This window comes from Prunus avium, chromosome 3 (genome assembly GCF_965620075.1).
Source record: "Prunus avium chromosome 3, drPruAviu1.hap1.1, whole genome shotgun sequence".
NCBI lineage: Eukaryota > Viridiplantae > Streptophyta > Magnoliopsida > Rosales > Rosaceae > Prunus > Prunus avium.
The window spans coordinates 25,092,572-25,115,873 of NC_142286.1; the positions used below are offsets into that span (position 1 = coordinate 25,092,572).

Here is a 23,302-nt window from a genome sequence, read left to right on the forward strand (position 1 = left end):
ATGTTGTGGTTGAGGAGGATGGTGGGAAGGATTGGAAAGATTGGGAGAGGTTAGACAATCACGGGCTTGATCATAATGCAACTACTATTGTGTGACGTGGTAAAGAAGTCATCAGTAAAATCGGAGGAGAATAAAATAGGCTTATTTTGGGTTTCTGGAGATAGAGTTAGAGCATCCACAGTGGGGGGATATATAAGGGGATGTATGTTAAATATACACTCGTTGTGATCGGAATCACCCGCAGTGGGGGGGTGTACATGAATGTAAAATTACATCACCTTGGAGATGTATATTTAGATGCAATTGTACATCTTTTTTTACATCTCTTGCAGGTGGGACCCATCTACAAAAAGGAGAGGAAAATGGAGAAAAGTGGCTTTACACCCCCGAAAATACACCCCCCCATTAGAGCAAAAAGCGTATTTACACCCCCCGGAGGTGTAAAGGGGGATGTAAAAGTGGCTTTACACCACCGAAAATACACCCCCCACTGTGGATGCTCTTATAGTTTTGGGGAAAGCAATGGGTGGAGGAGTACTGTGGAAGGAAAAAATATATAAAACTTTTCAATGAAGATAATTTTTTTTTTCTCCTAAAACAAGGAGTTGATAAATTGAATAAATTATCATTTTTAAAAGTATATAAAGGAATTTCATTTCCCAGTACTTGCTTAAAGAAATTTAGTGAGAGTTTGTGGAATTCCATACATAGTATAGTTATTTAATAAATTTATTTGCTGAATCTACAAAGTTTATGTGATCTCTTCAAGTTGTACCGACATTACATTATTCCAATTTTATAAATCACATAAACCATTAAATTTAAATTTAACATTTCCCTTAAAGAGGTTCTAGTTTGTAGTTCCGAAGAGATCACGAAATTAAATTCCCCCTATTTCATTATCCACTCGAGTTCAAACGTAAACCACTAGCTAGAAACAATGGATAAGGAAGAAAATGTCACTTGAAAACTTCCACGATAGGAATGCTGGTTGAGACAAGAGTTTTTAACTTTTTCTTTTTCTTTTAGCGAGAGATGGTTGGGTTTTGACTTAGACTTATATAAAAATTAAGAACGTGAAAAATGCGATTACACCGCGTAACAGAGAAAAGCCTGCCACATATGGACACTCAAATTTTTACAAACCAACAGAAAATAAAGCTACAGCAGTGTGTACGTGCCTCTCTGACTTTAAATTGGCTTAATGGAGGGACCTAATTTCCAAGAAAGGACAAAGCTAAATAAATCCACGTGCCAACTGTTCCAAATCTCAAATTTTTCAAAGTTGACGGCTGTCACTGGTCGTATGGCTGATGTAAGTCTGGATGACGATCGAGTAGCTCTCACTCTGACCCTACTCATTAATTTCCCTCTGTTTTCTCATCACTTGAAGACTTCTTCCCTTTTCGCACTTTTATCATCACTAGGGAGACTCGCTAGAAGAGACTTGGAGTTAGAATATAAATGCATGTGCGTATTGCTCAAAGCAAGAGCAATTCAAACTACAAAAACTTGGGAAATTCAGCTTCATGGGATTATTAGCCGCCAACTTGGAAGAGAGAGATCATCAAATTCAAATGGATCATAATCAAGGAAGTCAGTCTTCTTCAACCAAAGTAGAAAGGAGGGTGATAGAGAAGAACAGGAGAAACCAAATGAAAGTCCTCTACTCCAAGCTCAACTCTCTCCTCCCTCGCCAAAATTCCCAGGTCACTCTCTCACTCCCTCTATATATATACGTCTAGATTACGATCTTATTGCACATACGTGTACACTAACTGTGAAAACTAGCTAGAGTGTATGAGCCGCATATGTTCTCTTATAGCTAGTAATAACAAGTTGAGATTTTGATTCTTACTTTGAGTATATTATAAAATAGGTATCACTGCATATATTCTTTTCCCGATGCTGGTTGGTTTGTGACGACTTTAGGCTTTTTGAAGCAGCGTCTCTTTCTTTCCAATCTGTATCCACAAGCTATGTTCACTTTGATGTTTCATTTGCCTGTAGTCCCCTGTCATTGGACTCCTGCCTATTTGTAATTGGTGCTTTGTTTGCACCCTGGTTCTATTCAAGTACCAGTTTGTCCAAAATATATATATATATATATATATATATATATATATATTTTTTTTTTTACAGTAAATAATGCTTTATGCTGAAAGACAGAGAATTTAAGTAAATAATGCTTTAATTTGTTCTGACACCAATTAAATACAGGAGCCACTAAGTCTGCCTGATCAAATAGATGAAGCCATAAACTACATAAAAAGCCTAGAGTCAAAGCTGCAGAAGTCCCAGGAGAAGAGGGATAGCTTAAAGGGAAAGAGAAAAAGATCACATACTGCATGCACAAACTTTGATAGCATGAGGAGCTCAAAACCACCGCAAATCCAAATCCATGAGATGGGGTCCACACTGGAGGTAGTATTGATCAGTGGGCTAGACAATTACCAGTTCATGTTCAACGAAATAATTCGTATACTTCACGACGAACAAGCAGATGTTGTGCATGCGAGCTTATCAACTTTGGGAGACTCAATATTTCACGTTATACGTGCAGAGGTAGAGCAATGGAAATTTTTCAAGAAATTTGATATCAATTGGGTTTTGTTTTGATATTTATTAGAATTATTCATTTGGATTTTCTTTTGTGTAGATGGGCAAGTCTATGCTTGATTTTGGGGCTGCAAAAATAACTGAGAAATTGAGAAGATTTGTGAATGGATCCACCAGCGATGAAGAACTGCAGCGAGAGTACCTTTGGGACTTTGAAATCTATCCTGAGACAATATGGGATCAGTTCTGAATATTGGTACTGCTAGCTATAATCAAATCATTTGTATTAATTTCCCAGATTGAGTAGCTAGATTGGGAAAATCACACAGATCTGTACTTTCTGAATAATCAATTATGTAGAAAAGGATATTTGGCTGAAATGAATGTTTTAGTAATAACACAGGTATATATACATAAGTATTCCTTGTATAATAAGGAATACCATCTAAGGTAAGGATTGGATATGGATCAATTACAGATTTCTTTCCTATCTAAATTGTATTTATTTTCAAACACTCCCCCTCAAGTTGGAGAGTGAATGTCAAGAACACCCAACTTGCGTAACATAATTGAAAATTTCTCCTTGCCCAATGGTTTTGTAAAGGTATCAGCTAGGAGCGAAGAGTTCACATGCGATGTAGAAATAGTACCATCAAGTATTTTGTCCTGAATAAAATGGCAATCCATCTCAATATGTCGTGTTCTCTCATGAAAGATTGAGTTTGCTGCTATATGTAGTGCCACCTGATTATTACAATATATATGAGATGCACCGGAAGATGGCAAGTGTAAATCTTGCAACAAAAAACGTAACCAAGTAATCTCACAGCAGGTGCAAGCCATTTCGCTACATTCAACTTCAGTTGAGGATAATGAAACTGTCTTCTGTCGCTTTGTTTGCCAGGAAATAATGAATTACCCAAGAATACACAATATCCAGTAGTTGAACGATAGGTTATAGGACAACCAGCCCAATCCGAATCACAATAAGCAATTAAATCTAACTTATTGTCAGACTGAAAAAGAAAACCTTGACCCGGAGTAGACTTGAGGTACCGAACAACCTGGAGAGCAGCATTCATGTGAGGTAGTCGCGGCTGATGCATGAAACGGCTCAGGACATGTACGGAATAAGTGATGTCCAGCCGTGTAATAGTCAGATAAAGCAATCGTCCCACCAATCTTCTGTATTTTTCAGGATCTTTCAGCAATTCACCTTTGTCAGAAAGCTTGGCTTCCTCCATTGGAAAATCAATAGGGCGAGCACCAAAGAACCCATAATCCTTGAGTATCTCAAGTTTCTTGGAACGAGAGACTTCAATACCCAAAAAATATTTCAAATCCCCTAAGTCCTTGATGCGGAAATGAGTGTGTAAGAAGCTTTTGAGAGAATTAACTGCATCAATATCGTTGCCTGTAATCAGAATACCATCAACATAAATTAACAATGCTATAAAAGACTTGCCATCTTTGAGGGTGAAAAGAGAATAATTGGACTTTAACTGAATAAAACCAGCAACAAGAATGGCTTCTATAAACTTGGCAAACCATTGTCGAGAGGCCTATTTGAGTCCATAAAGAGATTTGTGAAGGCGACACCTTAGATTCCCCCTTATTGTTGAACACTAGAAGGAGGAGACATATATATTTCTTCATGTAAATCATCATGGAGAAAAGCATTATGGACATCAAGTTGGTGGATAACCCAATGCTGACTGGAGGTGATAGCTAAGAGACAACGAACGATGATCATCTTAGCAGTGGGAGCAAAAGTTTCATGATAATCAAGGCCCTTTGTCTGGGTGAATCCTTTGGCAACAAGGCGAGCTTTATAGCGTTCGATAGAACCATCAGCACGGTGTTTGATCTTGTACACCCATTAACAGTCAATGGGAAATTTGCCAAGGGGCAAAGCAGTAAGTGTCCAAGTGTGATTGGCAGCAAAAGCAGCAAGTTTGAAGTCCATAGCCTCACGCCAACAAGGATCACTGCTAGCTTCTGCAAAAGAAGAAGGCTCCACCCTTCGACTAATGGAGTTAACAAAAGAAAGATGCTTGTGTGAGTATTGATGGTAAGAGATAAAATTACAGATGGGAAAACGAGTACCTGGTGGTGGACTGGTCGATGAAGATGAGGAATGGTGCGGGGGTAGTATCACCTGCGAGCGAACGAAGTCCTTGAGGCGTGTGGAGGGTTGCTTGATACGGGAGGAAGTACAGGTGGGCTGAGGTGGTTTAGGTGTGGGTTGGCGGGGGCTAAGTCGTCATGGGGGGGGGGGGGCGCCTAGGTACTGTCGGGAGAAGGTGGGTTCGTGGGGATGGTGATGTCAAGAGGCGGGACGGTGTTGGAGCTTGTGTCGGATGGAGGAGGAGAGGAAGAAAAAGGTTTAGTGTGGGGAGCCGAAAAGGATGAGGTGGGGAAGTCTGGGCCGATGAGGGGCAATAAAGGGAGGGGGTCCAGTGTGGGTAGGTGTGGAAATGTCATGAGTGGAGAAAGGGAAGGTGTCTTCAAGGAAGAGAACGTTGCGGCTAGTGAAGATTTTATGGGTTTCAAGATTGTAGAGTGTGTAAGCTTTTTGTCCAATTGGGTAGCAGATAAATTGATTTTTGGGCCCGAGGAGTAAATTTGGAGCTTGGGTGAACAGAGGTGGCATAGGCAAGGCAACCAAAAACTTTCATATGGAGGTAAGATGGGGCTTTGTTGTAGAGAATGTCAAAAGGGGTTTTTTTTTGTGAAGAAGAGAGGTGGGGAGGTGATTGATGATGTAAGTGGCAGTAATAACACATTCCCCCAAAATTTTATGGGTAAATTAGATTGAAAACGAAGGGCTCGTCTACTTTCGAGGAGGTGGCGATGTTTCCATTCACAACGCCATTTTGTTGGGGTGTTGAAATGCACGAGTGTTGATAAATGATCCTATGGTCAGAACGGAAATTGCGCATGGAGAAAAATTCTCCCCCATTATCGACATGAATTTGTTGAACTTTGAGATGGAATTGTGTTTCAACATAGGGAAATTTATTTTTAGGAGGAGTTGTGTTTCATGTTTATGCTTCATAAGAAAAACCCAAGTAAAACAAGAAAAATCATCAATGATGGATAAAAAATAATAAGCCCCAATAAGAGAATGATGTTTACTAGGACCCCAAATGTCACAATGTAAAAGAGAAAAAGGTCTAGAAGTTGAAATAGAACTGAGTCCGAAAGGTTGGCGAGTTTGTTTCGCCAACGGACAAATATCACAAACATGACGCGAATCAAAAGAGCAATTTAAAGAAGTACTAGCTAAGAATTAAAGACGGGCTGGGGAAACATGTCCTAGACGGCGATGCCAAAGGTCAGCGGAGGTGGTGAGAAGATGACAGGCAGGTGTACGGTCATTTGTGGTGGTGGAGCCGAGTGCCAATAGGTAGTAAAGATCTCCTCGTCGCTTACCCACACCAACTGTTGTCTTCAAAACCAAGTCCTGCAAAATAACCTAAGAAGGAAAAAAAGTTACGGAACAACGTAACCCATCTGTAATTTTACCAACGGATAAAAGATTAATATTGAAACTAGGCACACATAAAACATCTTGCAATTGTGTATGGGAATTTAAAGGAATATTTCATGTCGAAGTAATTGGAGCTTTGTCTCCACTAGGTAGGGAAACTGGAGGTGAATGATTTGTGGGTGTACTGTTTGTCAATAAATGAGGGGAGGATATGATGTGATCCGTTGCACCGCTGTCAATGATCCATTGACCATGAGAGGAGACGATGGGTGACAAACCATGGGAAAAAGAACTGGCAGAAGCGACATGTGCTTGTGGGTTGTAAGGAGGATAGCTGGATGTCTCGGCCATCATAGACATGATTTGTTGATACTGGTTGGCGGATAAGTGAGGCATTGCATACTGAATGTCTTGGAGAGTTGGAGGAGCGACGATGACTTGGTGCGCAAAAAAGGTGGCATGAGAACGGTGGCCACTACCGCCGGCGCTGTTGGTAGTGTGCCAGCTGCTACTGCTGCTGTTAGTGTGGTTGTGGCATGGAGTGGGCTTCTGTCTATAGCGTGGGTGCCCAGGTGGGTACCCATGAAGTTGATAGCAGGTATCTCGGGTATGATGATCATAGTTGCAGTAGGTGTAGTGAAGTGGAGGCCAATCCCCTCTTGGACGTGTGCGAGAGTAGCTACGAATGGCCATGCTGCTGTCTGCAAATCTAGAGGACGGGTGGAGCCAAGTTCCCACTGTTTCTCTTCCTGTGAGATGAAGGAATATGCTTGTCGAGCTATCAGGAGAGGTTTCATCAACAAAATCTGCCCACGAATTGCACTGTAAGATTCGGGTAATCCCATAAGACATTGCATAAGCCGATTGGTTTCTTTCTGTGCACCACATGTGCAAGATGTGGCCTCACTGAAAGAGGCCAACTCACCCCAAAAGCCCTTTAATTTGGTGTAGTATGCAACAATCGAAAGCTGCCCCTGGGTGAAAGAGGCGATCTCGCGATTGATTTGAAAGAGACGAGGGACATTGTTTTGAGAAAAAACGCTTGCGAAGGTCCTCCCAAATTTTGTGAGCGGTGGACAAGTAGATGACGCTATCAGCCACATTGGGTTCTAGGGAAGTCAAAGGCCACGACACTACCATGTCGTTGCACCACTGACATGCTGTCACATCCCGGGTCGGCTCCGCCGTAGCACGATATTGTCCACTTTGGGCCCCCCTCTCTGGCCCTTACGGTTTTGTTTCTGGGAGCTCACTACCAACTTCCCAGTGGGTCATCCATCCTGGGATTGCTCTGGCCCCCAACTCGCTTAACTTCGGAGTTCCTACGACTCCGAAGCCAATGAGCTCCCAAAAGGCCTCGTGCTATATGGATGCGGGTGTGTACATATAAGGCACATCACCCACTCTCCGTTGGTTGATGTGGGATCTCACAATCCACCCCCCTTAAGGGCCCGACGTCCTCGTCGGCACACTCACACCACACGGCAGAGTGGCTCTGATACCAAATTATCACATCCCGAATCGGCTCCGCCGTAGCACGATATTGTCCGCTTTGGGCCCCCCTCTCTGGCCCTCACAGTTTTGTTTCTAGGAGCTCACTACCAACTTCCCAATGGGTCACCCATCCTGGGATTGCTCTGGCCCCAACTCGCTTAACTTCGGAGTTCCTACGACTCCGAGTGAGCTCCCAAAAGGCCTCGTGCTATATGGATGCGGGTGTGTACATATAAAGCACATCACTCACTCTCCGTTGGTCGATGTGGGATCTCACACATGCCGCCAGAATCAAGAGATTTCTTATATGCCCTTGGTTTCTTGATAGATCCATCTATGAATCCAATTTTATTTTTGGCACTAAGATACTCATCGATCGAGACCAAGTATTGTAGTTGTCACCATTGAGTTTCTTTGAACGAAGGACCAATCTGGGGTGGTCTGAATGGTTGAGAAAAAGAGGGTCAGCAGTGTCACTGCCACCCTTTGTAGAAGAACTGTCGTCACCCATGTGTGAGAGACGAGAGAGAGAAAAAAAGAGGAGCTAGGTTTTGGAAACCTGAGTTTGATACCATGTAGAAAAAGATATTTGGCTGGAATGAATATTTTATTAATAACATAGGAATATATACACAAGTATTCCTTGTACAATAAGAAATCCTACTATCTAGGAATACCATCTAAGGTAAGGATTGGATATGGATCAATTACAGATTTCTTTCCTATCTAAATTGTATTTACTTTCTAACAAATTAGCGGTGACTATTTCCATAGTAGAGATTGAAGATCCAAAAGCACACTTTTAACTCAACCAAAATGGAAAAAACTAATTAAAAAAACTTGCATGCTAACAAATAATCTAGGCCAAAAGTCGCTTTTCGTCCCTGTAGTTTGGCACTTCAACCACTTTTGACCGTGTAGTTTTAATTTCGTCACTTTTGACCATATAGTTTCATATTTGTAGCAATTCAAGGACAAGATAAAATTTCTGTCAATTTCTTTAACGAAGCAACCACATGCCACTCACGTGGAAGGGCAATTTTGTCAGACCAAAACCCCACGCTAAAAGCTGGTCTTTACCTCTTCCTCGGGGCGCGAAAATTGGCAACCAAAATCTCAAAATCCTCCCTCCTTCACTATCCCAAATTCCCAGCACCTAACCAATCTCTATCTCCTCCATCCCTTTCTCTCTCTCTATCTGCTCTTGATAAAAAGGGCAATCATGGCACTGTCGAGGCATGAATCTGTGAAGTCTAGTTCCCACTTGAAAAGCTTTTTTCTTATAAGCATCTAGGCAAAATCTCAACTTTAGGAGGAATTTCAAGCTTCCACATTTTCATGGAAGATGGGCTAGAGGATGGGAGGGATGCTCTAAACTTGGAGGTTGTAGGCACTGTTAACGGTGAAGGAGCCACTAGGGTTAGGGCCCCAAACCATTTGATCTTGCAACTTTGAGATAAGAAGAGGAATTGTTAAAATTTTATCAACCAAATCATCATCCAAAACTTGAGAAAGTTTGTTTATGTCCCATTTGTGATTGGTAATAAAATCTTAGACTTTCTTGTTAAGATTTAAGGGGAGTCTTTGATGTTGAGGGATTAGGTCAAGAAGAGGGAAAGGCAAAACCCAATGGGAGGTCCAGAAAAAGATGGAACTGCCATTTCTCATCACCCACGTAAGACCTTTACATAAGATATGTCTAGCATCCAGATCTTTGGGAAGGCAGACAACTTTCCAAGAGATAGGAGGAATCCTATCACTACCCCAGAAAAAAGTACTACAAGATTTGTTCATTTCTTTGGCCATCTAGGGGGACATCTAAAACAGGACATAACATGATTAGGCATACCAGAAACATTAGACTTAATTAGGGCTAGTCTCCCTGCTATAGAGAGGGTGTTAGCTTTCCACCCTGAAAACTTGGACCGAATTCTATCAATTAACTCTTTAGCATTTTGGTTATCTTTCCAAAAAAAAAAACAATATTGTGGATACCTAAGTATCTCCTTGTAGTGGTTTTGTGTTGAATTTGCAAGATAGTATTAATATTGTTTTTTACGTTGGTGGAGACTTTTGTTCAATACCGTCGTCTGTGTACCATTGAGATGACGGTTTTTGTTCAATATCATCTTCTTTTGTGAGTTTCAGTATCACTTTAGAGTACAAAATATTTTAGGGCTGGTCTAATATATGCCCCTACAATTTCCATTTCCTAGACATCTACCCATTAATTTTCAAATCTATGTATAAAATCCAAATTCAAACTAAAATGCCCCGTAAGAAATAAAAGGTCATAGTAATCCTACATATTTACATTGTTTGCCACCAGACTTCAGATAAGTCAACCTGACGATTTTCAAGTATGTCATTAAGTCCCTCATTTCTAATTAATACTTCCTCATTTATATCATATCAATGACTCCCGTTTTTTTTTTTTTTGGGCATTCCCTCTAATACCTAAAATTTCTACCAATAAAAAAATCCTTAAATTTTCAACCAATAAAAAATCCCTCAAATTTTGTCCCAATAAAATATTATAGGTAAATTATTATCAATACAATATAATGTACCTACAAATTTACCTTTATATCTTGTATATATCCAATATGAGTAGGTAAATTATTTTCACAATATACTTATAAATGTGTTGGCTTTAATATACCTACAATATCCCCATAATAGGTAAATTACAAGTTATATTATTGCATAATAGGAAATTATTAGGTAAATTATATCCAAAATGTATTTATTAAAGTTGGATATATTATTTGAATAATAAGTAAATTTATACTAGGTAGAAGTAATAGTTACTTTATTTTTTCAACATAAAATTGTATGTACACTATTATATTTATAAAACAATAATATAATAGATAATTAATCATGTATACTTCATAAATAAATAAATATTTATTTATTTATTAAATAAACTGATTAGGTATTTAAATCTTATTGTTAAATTTAAAAAAGTTTCCAAATTAATTTCTACATCCATTTGGGGATCTTTTCAAATTCAACATGTGTCATTAGTTACAATCCAATTAAAAATTGTTTCTATATTGGTTCCTACATTAATATACAAAATGCAATAATGGCTTAGTTTGGGGTATTTTAGGAATCGAAAAGTACAATAAATTCGATTTTGCGCTTGATTAGGTAACTTGCCGAGTTGGATCCTAGTCATCAGGTTTTATTTAGAAAAAAACATGATTTTTATTCAAACAAAAATAAAGATATGGGTTGTAATCGAGGAAAAATAACTTTGAAGAGGTTAAGCTAAATTTTAATAATTTGATCAGATAGTGTTCTAGTATGTACATATAAATGTATTTAAGATTACCTTTTCTCTTTACAGGTTGACACATTTTTGTCTCAAGGTAAGAAGGATGAAGCATTTAGACACGGCTACGGTCATAGAAGGCAATTGCATTGGAATGGCTTGATAAGTTAACGACGAAGGTCTTACCAAGGAGACCCTGAGACCCTATTTGGTTCATGGAAAAGGAGGCTTGGGGATTTACTTTCTCATGTTTTGTAAGTCCATACATGGGAAATGGTTGTCTGACATATGGGAAAGTAGGAGGGAAAGTGAAGCCATACTCCCAACTTGGGTTTTGTTTTCCCTTCTAATGGGAAAGTTTGGGAAAATGAGCCAATATTAAATGCACATTTTTCATGATCATTTTGTCCCCATTAACAATTTAGAATTACAATATATCATTAAATGTACTCTTTTTTTATTTGATTTAATATGGGTATAATTGAAAAATTATACAAACTTTGTTTTCCATTCCTACTCAAAACAAACATGGGAAAGGAAATAAAGTGAAATCTCCCGGTTACTTTCCCGGCATTACCAAACGTGAGAAAGGAATCTTCCTTTTCTCATCCCTTAAGAAATGATATGGGAAGTGATTTCCCCTCAAATCTGTTCTGTGAACCAAACAGGGCCTAACACATATAAAAGAATACTCAAACGGTCAAACGAAATCCCAGATGGATTTTTTCTTTAAGCTCATGCATGCATGAGAGAGAGAGAGAGAGAGAGAGAGAGAGTTTCATGCATGCATGAATCTTGGTCATGAATCATGATCAAAATTTGAGAATGCTTTTTTTTCTTTTGGTCAAAGCATCCGATAATGCTTTCTGAATGAATTTAGAATACAATCGCATGCGATTAATATATGGGAATACTCATTCCTTTGACATGACTCTAACATCAAAATTTGATTTCCCTTCTCAATCCAGACGTTAAAAACCGCTCGTTGCCTAGCCACTAAAAGGTGATATTTGCGTTTTCTTGAAGCTAATTTGGCACCATAAAAGAAAAATAAAAACCCTATCACACATCTAGTATATTTAGCATATTAATAAGGATAGGATGAGGGTGATTATTATTACTTCATGGGGACACAAATTTAGCATAGAAGTGAGTCTCAAAGAACCCGTTGTTGAAATCAAAAGAAAGATAGAACAAATCTTGGGTGCCCCAGTGGCTTCACAAATCCTTGTAGTCTCTGGCTGGGAGTTATTAGATGGACTAGACATGGAAGATTATCCAATTATCACTGAAGGTACAAATATTCACCTTACCATCAAATGGATGGGGCCTCCTTTAAATTCATACCATTCTAGTAAAATTCAAATTACCATAAAGTTTTCAGCAAGGCAACTTCACATAGAGGTGGATAGATCCGAAACCGTGCGTAGCCTAAAAGAAAAATTACACATCATGGATGGTACCCCCATCAAAAGAATGTCACTCTTCTTTTCTGGGATTGAGCTACACGAAGATTTTCGCAATTTAACCGAGTACGGCATACGTGAATTTTCCGAAATCATTGTGTTCTTCAAGGGCATAAGTCGTGTAAGGGATGAGCTTCCCGTGAGAAGGTTGAGTGTAGTGGTACAAACTTCTTCGAGTTTACTTAATGCTGCCATGATTCCACTGGAAATGAAGGACTCAAGCACAGTTAATGACCTGAGGCAATTACTTTTGAGCAGTAAAACTCTGCCAATTGATGAGTATTTGTTCATACACAAGCAGAGGATCATGAGGGACAATTGCAGCCTCAGATGGCATGGTGTTGATGATGGAGATTCGATATATGTATTTAAAGGTGCTGTTTGTCGCAGTGGATATTGACATGCAAGAATTATTAACTACAAAAGTCTTGGTTTAACCATCTATAGAACTTTTATGGTAATTGTATTGTATTAACTATAGACAAAATTAGTAAGGCAAAATTTTAGCATGACACTTGACCACCTCAATTATTTATCTATTTATTTACTTTTTTGCGACATTTTTCTTGTACCAACGGCCCAATAAGAGCCAACTCCTGTCCAAACCATGCACCATTATTGTCCCCACCTTAATCACACCTAGGTCTAATACCTTGGGTTGGGTTAGGTCCAATGGACCTTTAGGTGTAGATTTTTAACTTAAAATGCATCGGTGCAATTAGAAGTGGACCATTTATATTTGAACTTGTAGTTTATTGTTGTATTCTCTAATGAGATCCAAGCTAAGGTAACCCGCCCGTTACAACACTCGCATTTTCCAAGGATGACATTGACATATTCCCGCAACTCTACCTCTTCCAACAAGGATTTCTTGAGCCTTACTAGGAGCCCTTAGTCCACCTAGTTTGCCGCCACTAGGACTTCCTAGAGCCTTTGACTTTGCTTCACTAGCCCACTCAACCTTTCTCCGTTGGTCTACGAATTTGCTTGAGTCGCCTTATCAAACATGTTAATAGCTCCACCTTGAACCAAGTGTGGTGTACCCGAACCAGGCTATGATTTGTTGTACCAACGGGCCCAATAGGAGCCCAACTCCTATCCAAACCATGCACCGATATTATCCTCCTTAACCACCTAGGTCTAATATCTTGGGTTGAGTTATGCCCAATAGACCTATAAGTGTGGGATTTTAACTTAAAAAAATTTATGCAGCATATGGCGCAAAAAAGAAAGTACATGTGCTATGTGACTTGCACGCGACTCTTTTAAGGGAAATCCTAAAAGTCTTGACAACATATGATATTTTTCTACCAAAGTTTAGTTTAGGTCGTAAAATGTCGCAAATAAATAAAAATACAAACAAAGTTTAGGGGGTCAAAGTGTCCAACGACTTCAAGTCCACATAGTATTGCTGAAACTTTCCCAATTATTAAGTACAAAAAAAGTCTTGTTCTTAAGTACTCAAAGTTAATATTGCCCTAATCAATTTATTTGAGACTACTCAACACTCTGATTCTATGTTAAAACTTAATGAAGATACGTGGGTTATGTCATTTGACACTATATGACTAGGGCAATTATCCCGTCTCCTTGCACCTAAGTTCAAATCTTCCTCTCTGTAAATTAGATTAATTTAACATACAAAGTAGTTTAGACTATTTTCTCAACAACAATAGAAAAGTAGTTTAGACTATCGCTTATATATAAAAAGATATTTTAAAATGAATTAATGCTGTGTGTAAATTTCTAAAAGAGAAAAAAAATAAAAAAAATGCATAAAAGCATATTACAAAAACAATTTAATTTGTACTACAAAAAAGCCTCTTATGTAATGTTTGTAAAGCACTAGGTAACAAATGATTATCCATACCATCAGAAGGTCATGAATAAAAGAGAAAAGATAAGAAATATATGAATCCCAGATTCACTATCTGCTATTTTAATCTCCATCTAATTTTTCCGTGATTTCTGCCTTGGAATGTTTGGTCTTCGGCATGGGAGCTCAGCTATGCCCACCCCAAGAGAGAATCAGGCCAGGTAAGTACAAAACGGTGAGTGGAGCCGTCATCAAGGGGATCAAAGAAGATATAGATGTGGGACTCATCTTGAACTCCATAATCAACGAGCGAAACCCCATCATCGCCATCGTCCTTCATCATAAGTCTATGATCATCAGCGCCGAGAATCAAGATCATACGGTCGTAAGGGAGTTTCTGTTGGGTTTCAATCTCTCGCTTTAGATCAGCAACCGTGGCATTGTTGCCCACTTGAACATAAAAGAGACTTCCTGTCAAATTCTCTACCACCACCTTCATTGTACAAGACAAATGCAACCTTTTTCCATTTCTACTTATCAAACACATTAAATAGAGAGAGAGAGAGAGAGAGAGAGGCAATTGCGTAGGAATTGAAAGGTGGTCACGTATGCTGCATTCTCGGTAGTTAGTTTGTTGCATGCTGGTGGAATGGGCTGATTTTTAGTGTTAAGCAAGTGTGATAATTTAATAACACCGTCACGTGATGTTATCAATTCACACATTAATGTTATACCTTAAAATATATACTTATTACTATCACATCTTATAATTTTGATGGTTGACAACACCGCGCAGTGTAACATTAAAAAAACAAATCGTACGTCCGGATTAGATTGGATCTCTGAGTGTAAAGAAATTAATAAGTTTTTGGCCATGCAAGCTCAAACAAGAATGTATGAGGGAACAAAGCATATATGGTAGTGCAGGCAGATTAAATGGCAATAAATGAAAAAATAATGTGGACTTATTTATGCAACGAAATGAAATTGAACATATTTCGCGTCCCCAACGTAATGAAAATATATGAAACAAGTGAACGAAATTGTATCATTTGTCAAAAGGAAGGAAAAGCTTTGTGTGGAGATGGATTTGAAACGGAGAGGATTTACAGAGAGGCATTTTCTTAGAAGTAAGAAAGACTGTAATATCCACTAAAGAAGAGAGAAGCTGGAGTGTTGCAAAAACCAGATACCTAATCAGTAATTTTATTAAAGCTTTTCCCACACCTACAAGTAGCAAAGAATCTTTCTAATGTTCTACTTATGAATGAATTTTTTCTACAGAAATTACATATCAATTCAGTCTTCATTTATTTCCTGGAAATCACAATCAGAAGATCGATCATGCATTTAAAACATGTTATCAATTTTAAATTAAGCTTCACATTCTGTATACATGAAATAAGCATAAAAACCGGGGTCGCTTCTAATTTGAATTTCCAGATTAGGAGAACGATGAATAATTAACAAGTAAATTCCAACAACTTGGTCCGTGAGTATGGAAAGATGAATCAGTTGAAGGATGGCTGCCATTCAAGTGTTTCCCCAGCAAACATTGGAATGATTTCTCCAAATGGAAACGAGAAGCAGTCTGGTACCTTAAATGAAGTCTTGCTCAGCTTTATCTTTGACGTGTTTCGAGGAAGTCCATAAAAGTCTGGCCCATTGAAGCTTACAAAGGCCTCTAGCTTGTCAAGAGCACCTGCCTGAAATAAGCAAAGTTTGTAATACCATGCTGTGTCAGTGTCACTGACATGTAAACTATTGGCAGCAGAAATGTAGCAAATATCACAGTTTTCATTTAAATATATAATAGCACAGACACAGAATAAGTCGATGGAACTACCAACCTATCTACTCAACTCAACTGGAATACCAAATGTATAGGGCTGGCTACAAAGATCCTTATTTTGTAGAATTTGTCATAACTATATTTATTTATTTTTCCAAGTGTAATAACTAGAATTCACCACATGATTATCTTGACCTTCCTTCACTCTCTGATTATCCTACTCGGATCAGCTCACTCTTTTGCACTGTGTATTTGTATCTCAACATTACACTTTTTTATTATAAGAAACATTCAATTAAAAAGAGAACCAACCAAATACAACAAAAACAGGTGAAACAGGTGGACGAGAAATCCACCAACACCAGAAAGAAACAAACAAACAAAGAGCTGACAGACAACCAGACAGCTACAAACCAAAACACCCAAGATCAGTACATTACAGCCTTCCAATCCAGGCAGATTAGGTGAAGCGAGTAATCCCTAAACTCAGGCACAATAGAGGCCCACAAGGACCCCCAAAACAGAACCCTATCCCAAAGCTCAGCTATCCCATCGCCTATAACATTATCAAAGATCCTATGATTCCAACCATCCAGATGACCCAGAAAACTGCCAGCAAAGCACAGCTACCCAGGATATCTTTCCGAGTCTTACGGCCAAAAAGATGATAGCTGGCCCCAAGAAGCTCCCAACAAGAACCAAAATTTCCCCACGGGACACCAAGCTCAAAAAAGAGGCGAACCCACAAAGCTACAGCAACCGGGCACAGTAAAAACAAATGGTTTATACTTTCAGAGTTACACCTGCACATAACACACCAACTAGGGGACAGAGAGAAAAGGATGTCCCTTCTTAATCATATCACAAGTATTAATCTTACCATGAGCAATTAACCAGGCTAATAGACGAACCTTGGGAGGAACTTTGGCTTTCCAAATCACAAGGAAAGGTGAGGGAAGAGAAATCAGGTGAATATTCAAAATCTTCTTATAAAAGGAGTTAATAGAAAACACACTTGAGGACTCAGGAGTCCACACCCTACCATCAAATATAAGAGGAGACAACGAAACCGACGCGATTCTAACCAAAAGAGTAGACAATTCATCCACATCGGTATCACTAAGATTCCTACGGAACCCAAAATCCCAACTCAAAGGGAGCGAGGAAGAGTCAGCACAAACATTAGCAATCGAGGCATTGTGGTACCGAGAAAGCCTATAAAGGCGAGGATACAAATTGCAAAAAGAAGACTCCCCACCCAAACATCTTCCCAGAATCTCACCTGATGTAGGATATGGGTGAATTGAGTATTTAGGTAGTTTAGCGGAAGCGAAAACAATGGAAAACAGAAAATAGAACAAAAGGGATAGGTCTGGAATCACTCCAGGGGTTTGGCTTCACACCAGGGGTTTGGCTTCACACCAAGTAGTCTCCAATCTCTGGAAAATAAGCTTTTCTTTATATCTCAACAACCGAATTTTAAAGAACTACATGGGGGGGTATTTATAGCAAACTAAAACCTAGAGACAATAGGATAAAAATCCCTTACTAAAACAGAAATCCTAATCCACCAAGGAACTAAGTAAAAATAAACTAGGAAACTTAAATCAAATCCAACTAAAAATCTGGAAACTAAAATCCTAGTGAAATCTGGAAAACTTGAGAATCTAGGAAACTAATAAATCAGGAAACTAACTAATGATGTCCGCATCATCACCCTCTCCCCATTACACACTTTGAAACGACAGAGAGAAAAGAAAGAAGAAATCCCCTTGGAGATGGCAATCCATGGGCTCCAACTCGAGCCGTTAGTCACACACTTCAGATCCAACCATTCTCGTTCAAACCATAGATACTTTGAATAACGGAATACCACAGGGAACCAGTCTCAGTCTGAAATCTCCACAACCACTTCCCAAGTAACACCTTGTTTCTCAACCTCAAATTTCCCACTCCAAGGCCACCGCACTCTCTAGGTTGAGTCACCACATCTCACTTCAACAAATGATCCTTCCTCCCTTCTTTAGAACCTTCCCAGAAGAAATTCCTCATATGCCTATCCAGTCTCTTCCCCACCAAAGCAAGCATTTTGAATAAAGACATATAGTAAATAGGCATGCTGCTCAACACAGAATTAACGAGAGTCAACCTACCCCCCTAGACAAAAACGCCTTGCTCCAACCGTCCATCTTCTTTTCGACTCTCTCTACCACACTGTCCCAAAAACAAGCAGCCTTAGGCTTACTCCCAAGGGGCAGGCCAAGGTAACTCAAGGGCCAGCCCCCCACCTCACATCCTAACACAGAGCCCATGCTCTCTACCAACCCTGCAGGAGAATTAATGCCAGCAATGGAACATTGAGCTCCATTCACGTTTAACCCAGAGCAAGCATTAAAGATGTCAATCACCCGAAACAAATTGCATAAATTCCCCTCCTTGTTAGATAAGAGGAAAATAGTGTCATCGGCCAATTGCAAATGAGTGATTTCCACGCTATCCCTCCCAACCTTAAGACCCTCCACAAGGCCACTCTCCCTAGCTCTCTCGACCAACCTACTCAAAACGTCAGCCACAAGAGTGAAGAGAAAGGGGGTCACCTTGTCATAAACCCCTCATCGCCCCGAAATTCTCCTCTCGGTCTATAATTAATAATGACAGAAAAATTGGCCGATGAAACACAACCTCTAATCCAACCCCTCCAAACACTCCTAAAACCCCTCCAAACACTCCTAAAACCTTTTTGCTCCAGCATACGATCCAAAAAAATCCAATCCACCATATCGTATGCTTTTTCAAAATCAATTTTGAAAACGAAACCGATATCCTTCTTCCGCACTTCTTCGACCACCTCATTCGCAACCAGCACAGCATCCAAAATCTGCCTCCGTTTCACAAAAGCCCCTTGCACTAATGAAATTGTATCACCGATCACATCTCTAAGCCTATGGGACAAAACATTGGCAATCAATTTGTACAGGCTTGAGACCAAGCTTGTAGGTCTAAAATCTCCTACACAAACTGCATTAAGCTTCTTCAGAATGAGGCAAATGTAAGTTTCGTTAGTAGTGGCGTTAATTAAGGTCTAAAATATTGCTTTTATAAACCCTAAACCCTCAACATTAGACATGACCAAACTATGTTTCTATGATGCCTCACTGGTTACATATGAAATTAACCATTAGCAAAAAGAAAGTGAAACATAAGTGCAAACAGGAAGCCCTATCAAAATAAGCAGATACACGAATTATTACCTCTTCAAAGACCTTGGCATATAATGATAGAGCAACAGGGGCACTGTATATACCAGCACACCCACAAGAAGATTCTTTTCTTCGTCTCTCATGAGGAGCACTATCAGTTCCAATAAAAAATCTTTTGCTTCCACTAGTTACAGCTGACACGATAGCCTGTCCTAGATGAGGAATAATAAATCAGCTTGAGAGAAAGAGAGAACTAAAAAAGACTTGATTACTTATTGTGTTGTTTATAAATCACAAGTGAAACATGCAACTCCGCAAGATCAAATAATATGAGAGTGCACCACGAGGACAAACCAGCAACAATTCTTGAAAGTCCAATTGAGCACTTAAAGGTTTGCAGCATCTGAAATATTTTAATGTAACTTACTGTGAATCTCTCTTTTGAGTACAGGCAGACAGTAATTGTGAGGCTGCAATCCTCCTTGGAAAAGAGAATTTCTATTCAGAAGAAGATGTTGTGGAGTAACTGTTGCTGCTACAAAACCTAGAAAATAAAACTACATGAGATTGGCAAGTTCAATTCAAAACTTGGATAATAAGGAAATCCAGTTGTTGAAATGCATCTCTTGTCCAAAAAGAGGAGGAAAATCATGAATGCAAGAACCCAGATGTGTTGCGTTTAACTGATTATGCATACCTTCTTTGCAAGACTCTACGAACTTAACAGCATCCTTAGTAGTGACATGCTCCATCACAACCTTCAGCTGTGGAAGTCTTTGGATTAAAGGTCGTAAAACAGTGTCAATGAAAACCTTTTCACGATCAAATACATCAACGTCAGCATCTGTAACCTCTCCATGAACCTAAAATAAAATAGCACATGTTGTTCGTTACAGGTTGTCATTCCAGATGATGTCGTCAACAAATGGACTAAAACACAACTTGTGAAGGAAAGAAGTACACTTCAACATGTAATCCGTTATACGTTGTAGTACAACTCACATCAAAGTTAAACAATGAGTCAGTTAACAGCTCGAAATTAGCTAAAACCATGCACAGATATAGGAAATGTCTGTAAAATCTATTACAATAAGGCCTATATGTAGGCAATTCCATAATGATAAGAAAAGCCTTAAATAAGATTTAACATAACGTAATAATTAAAACCCTAAATGATAACACAAAAGGCAAGTAATTATAGTATTCAAATTGTAGGAAATATAAACACAATTTTCTAAGCTTCTGCATGTGCCTATAATGGGAAACCTCCAGTATAATTATAAAGAAAACATAACAATTTACCTTAAATTCCAATTCTGAATAATAAAGAAAAAATTAATTTCTGAGCTTCCCCATATACCTAAAATTAAATGCTTTCTTCTACAAACATGCCAGCAAGATGTAAATTGTGAAGACATCAACCTGAAATTGGGGTCTGATTTTACTTGACTTAATTTATGAAATAGCATAAGGATCTTTAAAAACAATGCTGGCCAGCCTAACATTGTGACTATAAAGAACTAGCTGTTTTAATGAATTTTCTTTTCATGTCCTCAATTACAATTGAAAGAAAACATACAATCAAAACTCCCTAACCAACACTTCAGTATAAGCGGACAAAGAAAAGAGTTCAAGCTTTTGAGGTAGTAAGAATACCAGCAGAGGCATATTCTGTTGGGCCATCTCCTCAAGGACAGGTAGGCATTTTCCAAAAAGATCTGTAACCCCATCTTGAGAATTTGTTGTGGCACCAGCAGGGTACAACTTCACAGCATACACAACCCCACTTCTTTCTGTCGATATAATAAGAATCAACAAGGGGACACTATTCTCTAATCTAAGAAAGTAAAGAAAAAGAAAGAAAAAATTTAAAAACAAAAGTGCATATTCCATTTTGAGAAGAAAAGCTATATGGAAAAAAAAAAATTTAAAGATGCCTGCATGCATCTAACTAGACAAATGAATGATAAATCATATAAATTGGACCACTGATAAATCATATAAACTTATCACAAACAAACAGACAAGGAAACAGTTAAACGAAGGAAAAAAAAAAAAAAAAGAATAAAAGGTTGATATATACGGTGGCAATATTAGAAAGGAAAAACTTTGATGAGGCATACAAGGTTTAGCAGTGGAAACAAACCATCAATTTGTTATACTTAAAGAAAACAAATACTAGAAAATGGACAACTATATCACCACGGATAATATCAACTCTATCAACTCTCAGTTATGCTATCATCATTTTGAATCGTGAAAAACAAAAAGAATGATAAAAAGAAGATTTTTGAAGCTTTAAATGGGTTGACTAGAGTTGAAGCATGATTTAATTTAAAAACAGGCATCGAAAGCTAGCTGCATATCAAATAAAGTGGGGGGCTTACTTGCAAGCTTGATCTCGTTAGGATTTGTGGTATCTGTCAAATACAGAGTCATAAGAGGAGTGAAGTCACTACCGGCAGGCAGTGCTTTCAAGATGGATTCTCGGTAAGACACTGCTGCAGCAGTGGTGGTGATGGGAGGTTTCAGATTTGGCATCACTATTCCTCTTGCAAAGTGACTTGCACTGCAGGTAATATTGACATCAGAAAACAACAACCCATAATCTACAAGAACATATATGCGCATATATTTTCATTATCAATCAAAAGTAACCTGTGAGGAACTACAGCTTGAAGAAGTTCCCCGTCACGAAGGTGAAGATGCCAATCATCAGGGCGTGTTATAGTGAGCTCCATTTTTGTTCCTTTGTGCTGTAACTGGTTAGACCCTTCAAACTTTGCAGAGGGAAACTTCAATGCCTATGTCACAACAAAAATATTGAAAAAATCAAAACTAGAGAAACTTGGCAGATAAAAACTTCAATGCCATAGTATCTTAAGAAGAAGATAATAAACACACCTTGCAAGGCAAGACCAAAGTCTTTATCATTCCAAATGCCAGTCCTCTTGAATTAGAACAATTTTGACTGTTTCCATAGAGGTAAAAGACTACATTACAAAATATTCTGAACACGGCCCTACTCCTTGAAGAAATGCAATAAATGTTTTGGACTCAGATCTCAGACAATAATTCAAACAGTTGGTGTGCGAAAATCCAAACCCAAAGAAATGGCGTTAAACTCCGAGCTTAGTCTATATTACTTACAGAGTCCCAATTGGAAGGGCTGATGCTTGAAGCTGATAGTTGGAGAAAGCAGCAAAATCAGAACTTTACCTCATAGACGTTGCGAATGTGCAGAAAAAACATGTGAGTTTTCTAGTGAGGATCCAAAATTTGGAGACTTGTGTTTAATTATAAATACTGGCACGTGTTGAAACATGTATTTATTAGAGATATAATCCAACAAGACAATTTTAAAAAATTATGCCAGATTCGAATTTTAAATAAATTCAAATAGTTAATTAATTAAACTGGGGAATAAATTTAAAAATTATGCATGATATTTGAATTTTAAAATAATTTAAATATTTAATTAATTATTTGGTTTAATTAAATCACAAGCCCAATATTCTAAGGAGATATTTAGTCATATACCCATTCTTAGCACTAAAACTATAAATAAATCCTACACCATTTAATTTCTATAAACAAGCCCAAAAAAAACCAAAAAATGACAACTGGCCTTATTGGAATTTAATTTTGATTATTAAATTACTTTGATGCCCTATTGAGTGTTTTGGGTCTTTTTATGAGGTTTTGGGGTTGGGTTTGTTTGAAGAAATCAATGGAAGTTTTGTAATTTAAAAGAAGTTAAAAGCCTTTTTGTTATGTTGTAAATGGGCTTTGGGTGTGTTACCTTGTGTAGTTTCTGATAACTTTTCTTCATTACTTTCACTGTCTACAAAAGCATTGAAGTCCCACCCATTTCAAAAATTAGCTTAGGACTTGCTTGAGTTCCATCATCGTCTCTGTAATTATTTTCTACGTTCATGTCCTTGAGAAAATTGGCAACACATAATTGATAAGATTTAAATTTCTATATATTAAACTCAACAATAATCATCAAATAACAGTTAATTTAATTGAGACAGGGATTGATTACTATGGCTGGGATTAATTTAATCGAGACAGGGATTGATTACTATGGCTGGGTCCTTGAGAAAATTGGCAACACATAATTTGTAAGATTTAAATTTCTATATATAAAACAATAATCATCAAATAACAATTAATTTAATCGAGACAGGGATTGATTA

The 23,302-nt window shown here is 38.2% G+C and overlaps 4 protein-coding genes across 6 annotated transcripts; 2 read left to right on the forward strand and 2 right to left on the reverse strand.

Annotated features, from left to right (window-relative positions):
• Window positions 1–1,431: 1,431 nt before the first annotated feature.
• Window positions 1,432–3,251, forward strand: LOC110766984 (transcription factor bHLH162). The gene is made up of 3 exons (XM_021970408.2): window positions 1,432–1,709; window positions 2,221–2,565; window positions 2,660–3,251. The coding sequence occupies exons 1-3, from the start codon at window positions 1,530–1,532 to the stop codon at window positions 2,807–2,809; spliced, it is 675 nt and encodes a 224-aa protein (XP_021826100.1). The 5' UTR covers window positions 1,432–1,529; the 3' UTR covers window positions 2,810–3,251.
• An 8,676-nt stretch (window positions 3,252–11,927) lies between these two features.
• LOC110766983 (ubiquitin-like domain-containing protein) lies at window positions 11,928–12,692 on the forward strand. Its single transcript, XM_021970407.2, has one exon. The coding sequence runs from the start codon at window positions 11,928–11,930 to the stop codon at window positions 12,690–12,692; it is 765 nt and encodes a 254-aa protein (XP_021826099.1).
• A 1,606-nt stretch (window positions 12,693–14,298) lies between these two features.
• On the reverse strand, window positions 14,299–14,607 carry LOC110766993 (uncharacterized). Its single transcript, XM_021970416.1, has one exon. It carries the CDS (start codon window positions 14,605–14,607, stop codon window positions 14,299–14,301), a length of 309 nt encoding a protein of 102 aa, XP_021826108.1.
• A 788-nt stretch (window positions 14,608–15,395) lies between these two features.
• Window positions 15,396–22,408, reverse strand: PYR4 (pyrimidin 4). Of its 3 annotated transcripts, none has more exons than XM_021970403.2 (9): window positions 22,251–22,408; window positions 22,005–22,071; window positions 21,759–21,904; window positions 21,488–21,669; window positions 20,757–20,893; window positions 19,798–19,963; window positions 19,528–19,644; window positions 19,152–19,312; window positions 15,396–15,814 (listed from the first exon to the last, which is right to left on the reverse strand). In XM_021970403.2, the coding sequence occupies exons 2-9, from the start codon at window positions 22,032–22,034 to the stop codon at window positions 15,620–15,622; spliced, it is 1,134 nt and encodes a 377-aa protein (XP_021826095.1). In that variant the 5' UTR covers window positions 22,035–22,071; window positions 22,251–22,408; the 3' UTR covers window positions 15,396–15,619. The 3 variants fall into 3 exon arrangements, with proteins under 3 accessions (XP_021826095.1, XP_021826096.1, XP_021826094.1); XM_021970404.2 differs by having other exon boundaries at window positions 22,005–22,128; window positions 22,251–22,394; XM_021970402.2 differs by having other exon boundaries at window positions 22,320–22,384.
• Window positions 22,409–23,302: the final 894 nt, after the last annotated feature.

What these genes read in the sequence shown, in the direction of transcription:
- PYR4 (XM_021970402.2), bottom strand. An exon ending in CTTTGGTCTTGCCTTGCAAG is followed by an intron (nt 21,905 to 22,004) that starts GTGTGTTTATTA and finishes GTTGTGACATAG; the next exon opens with GCATTGAAGTTTCCCTCTGC. An exon ending in TAACGAGATCAAGCTTGCAA is followed by an intron (nt 20,894 to 21,487) that starts GTAAGCCCCCCA and finishes TTATATCGACAG; the next exon opens with AAAGAAGTGGGGTTGTGTAT.
- LOC110766983 (XM_021970407.2), top strand. Translation starts at nt 11,928, where the DNA reads ATGAGGGTGATTATTATTACTTCATGGGGACACAAATTTAGCATAGAA.
- LOC110766984 (XM_021970408.2), top strand. Translation starts at nt 1,530, where the DNA reads ATGGGATTATTAGCCGCCAACTTGGAAGAGAGAGATCATCAAATTCAA. An exon ending in TCCCTCGCCAAAATTCCCAG is followed by an intron (nt 1,710 to 2,220) that starts GTCACTCTCTCA and finishes AATTAAATACAG; the next exon opens with GAGCCACTAAGTCTGCCTGA. An exon ending in TTCACGTTATACGTGCAGAG is followed by an intron (nt 2,566 to 2,659) that starts GTAGAGCAATGG and finishes TCTTTTGTGTAG; the next exon opens with ATGGGCAAGTCTATGCTTGA.
- LOC110766993 (XM_021970416.1), bottom strand. Translation starts at nt 14,607, where the DNA reads ATGAAGGTGGTGGTAGAGAATTTGACAGGAAGTCTCTTTTATGTTCAA.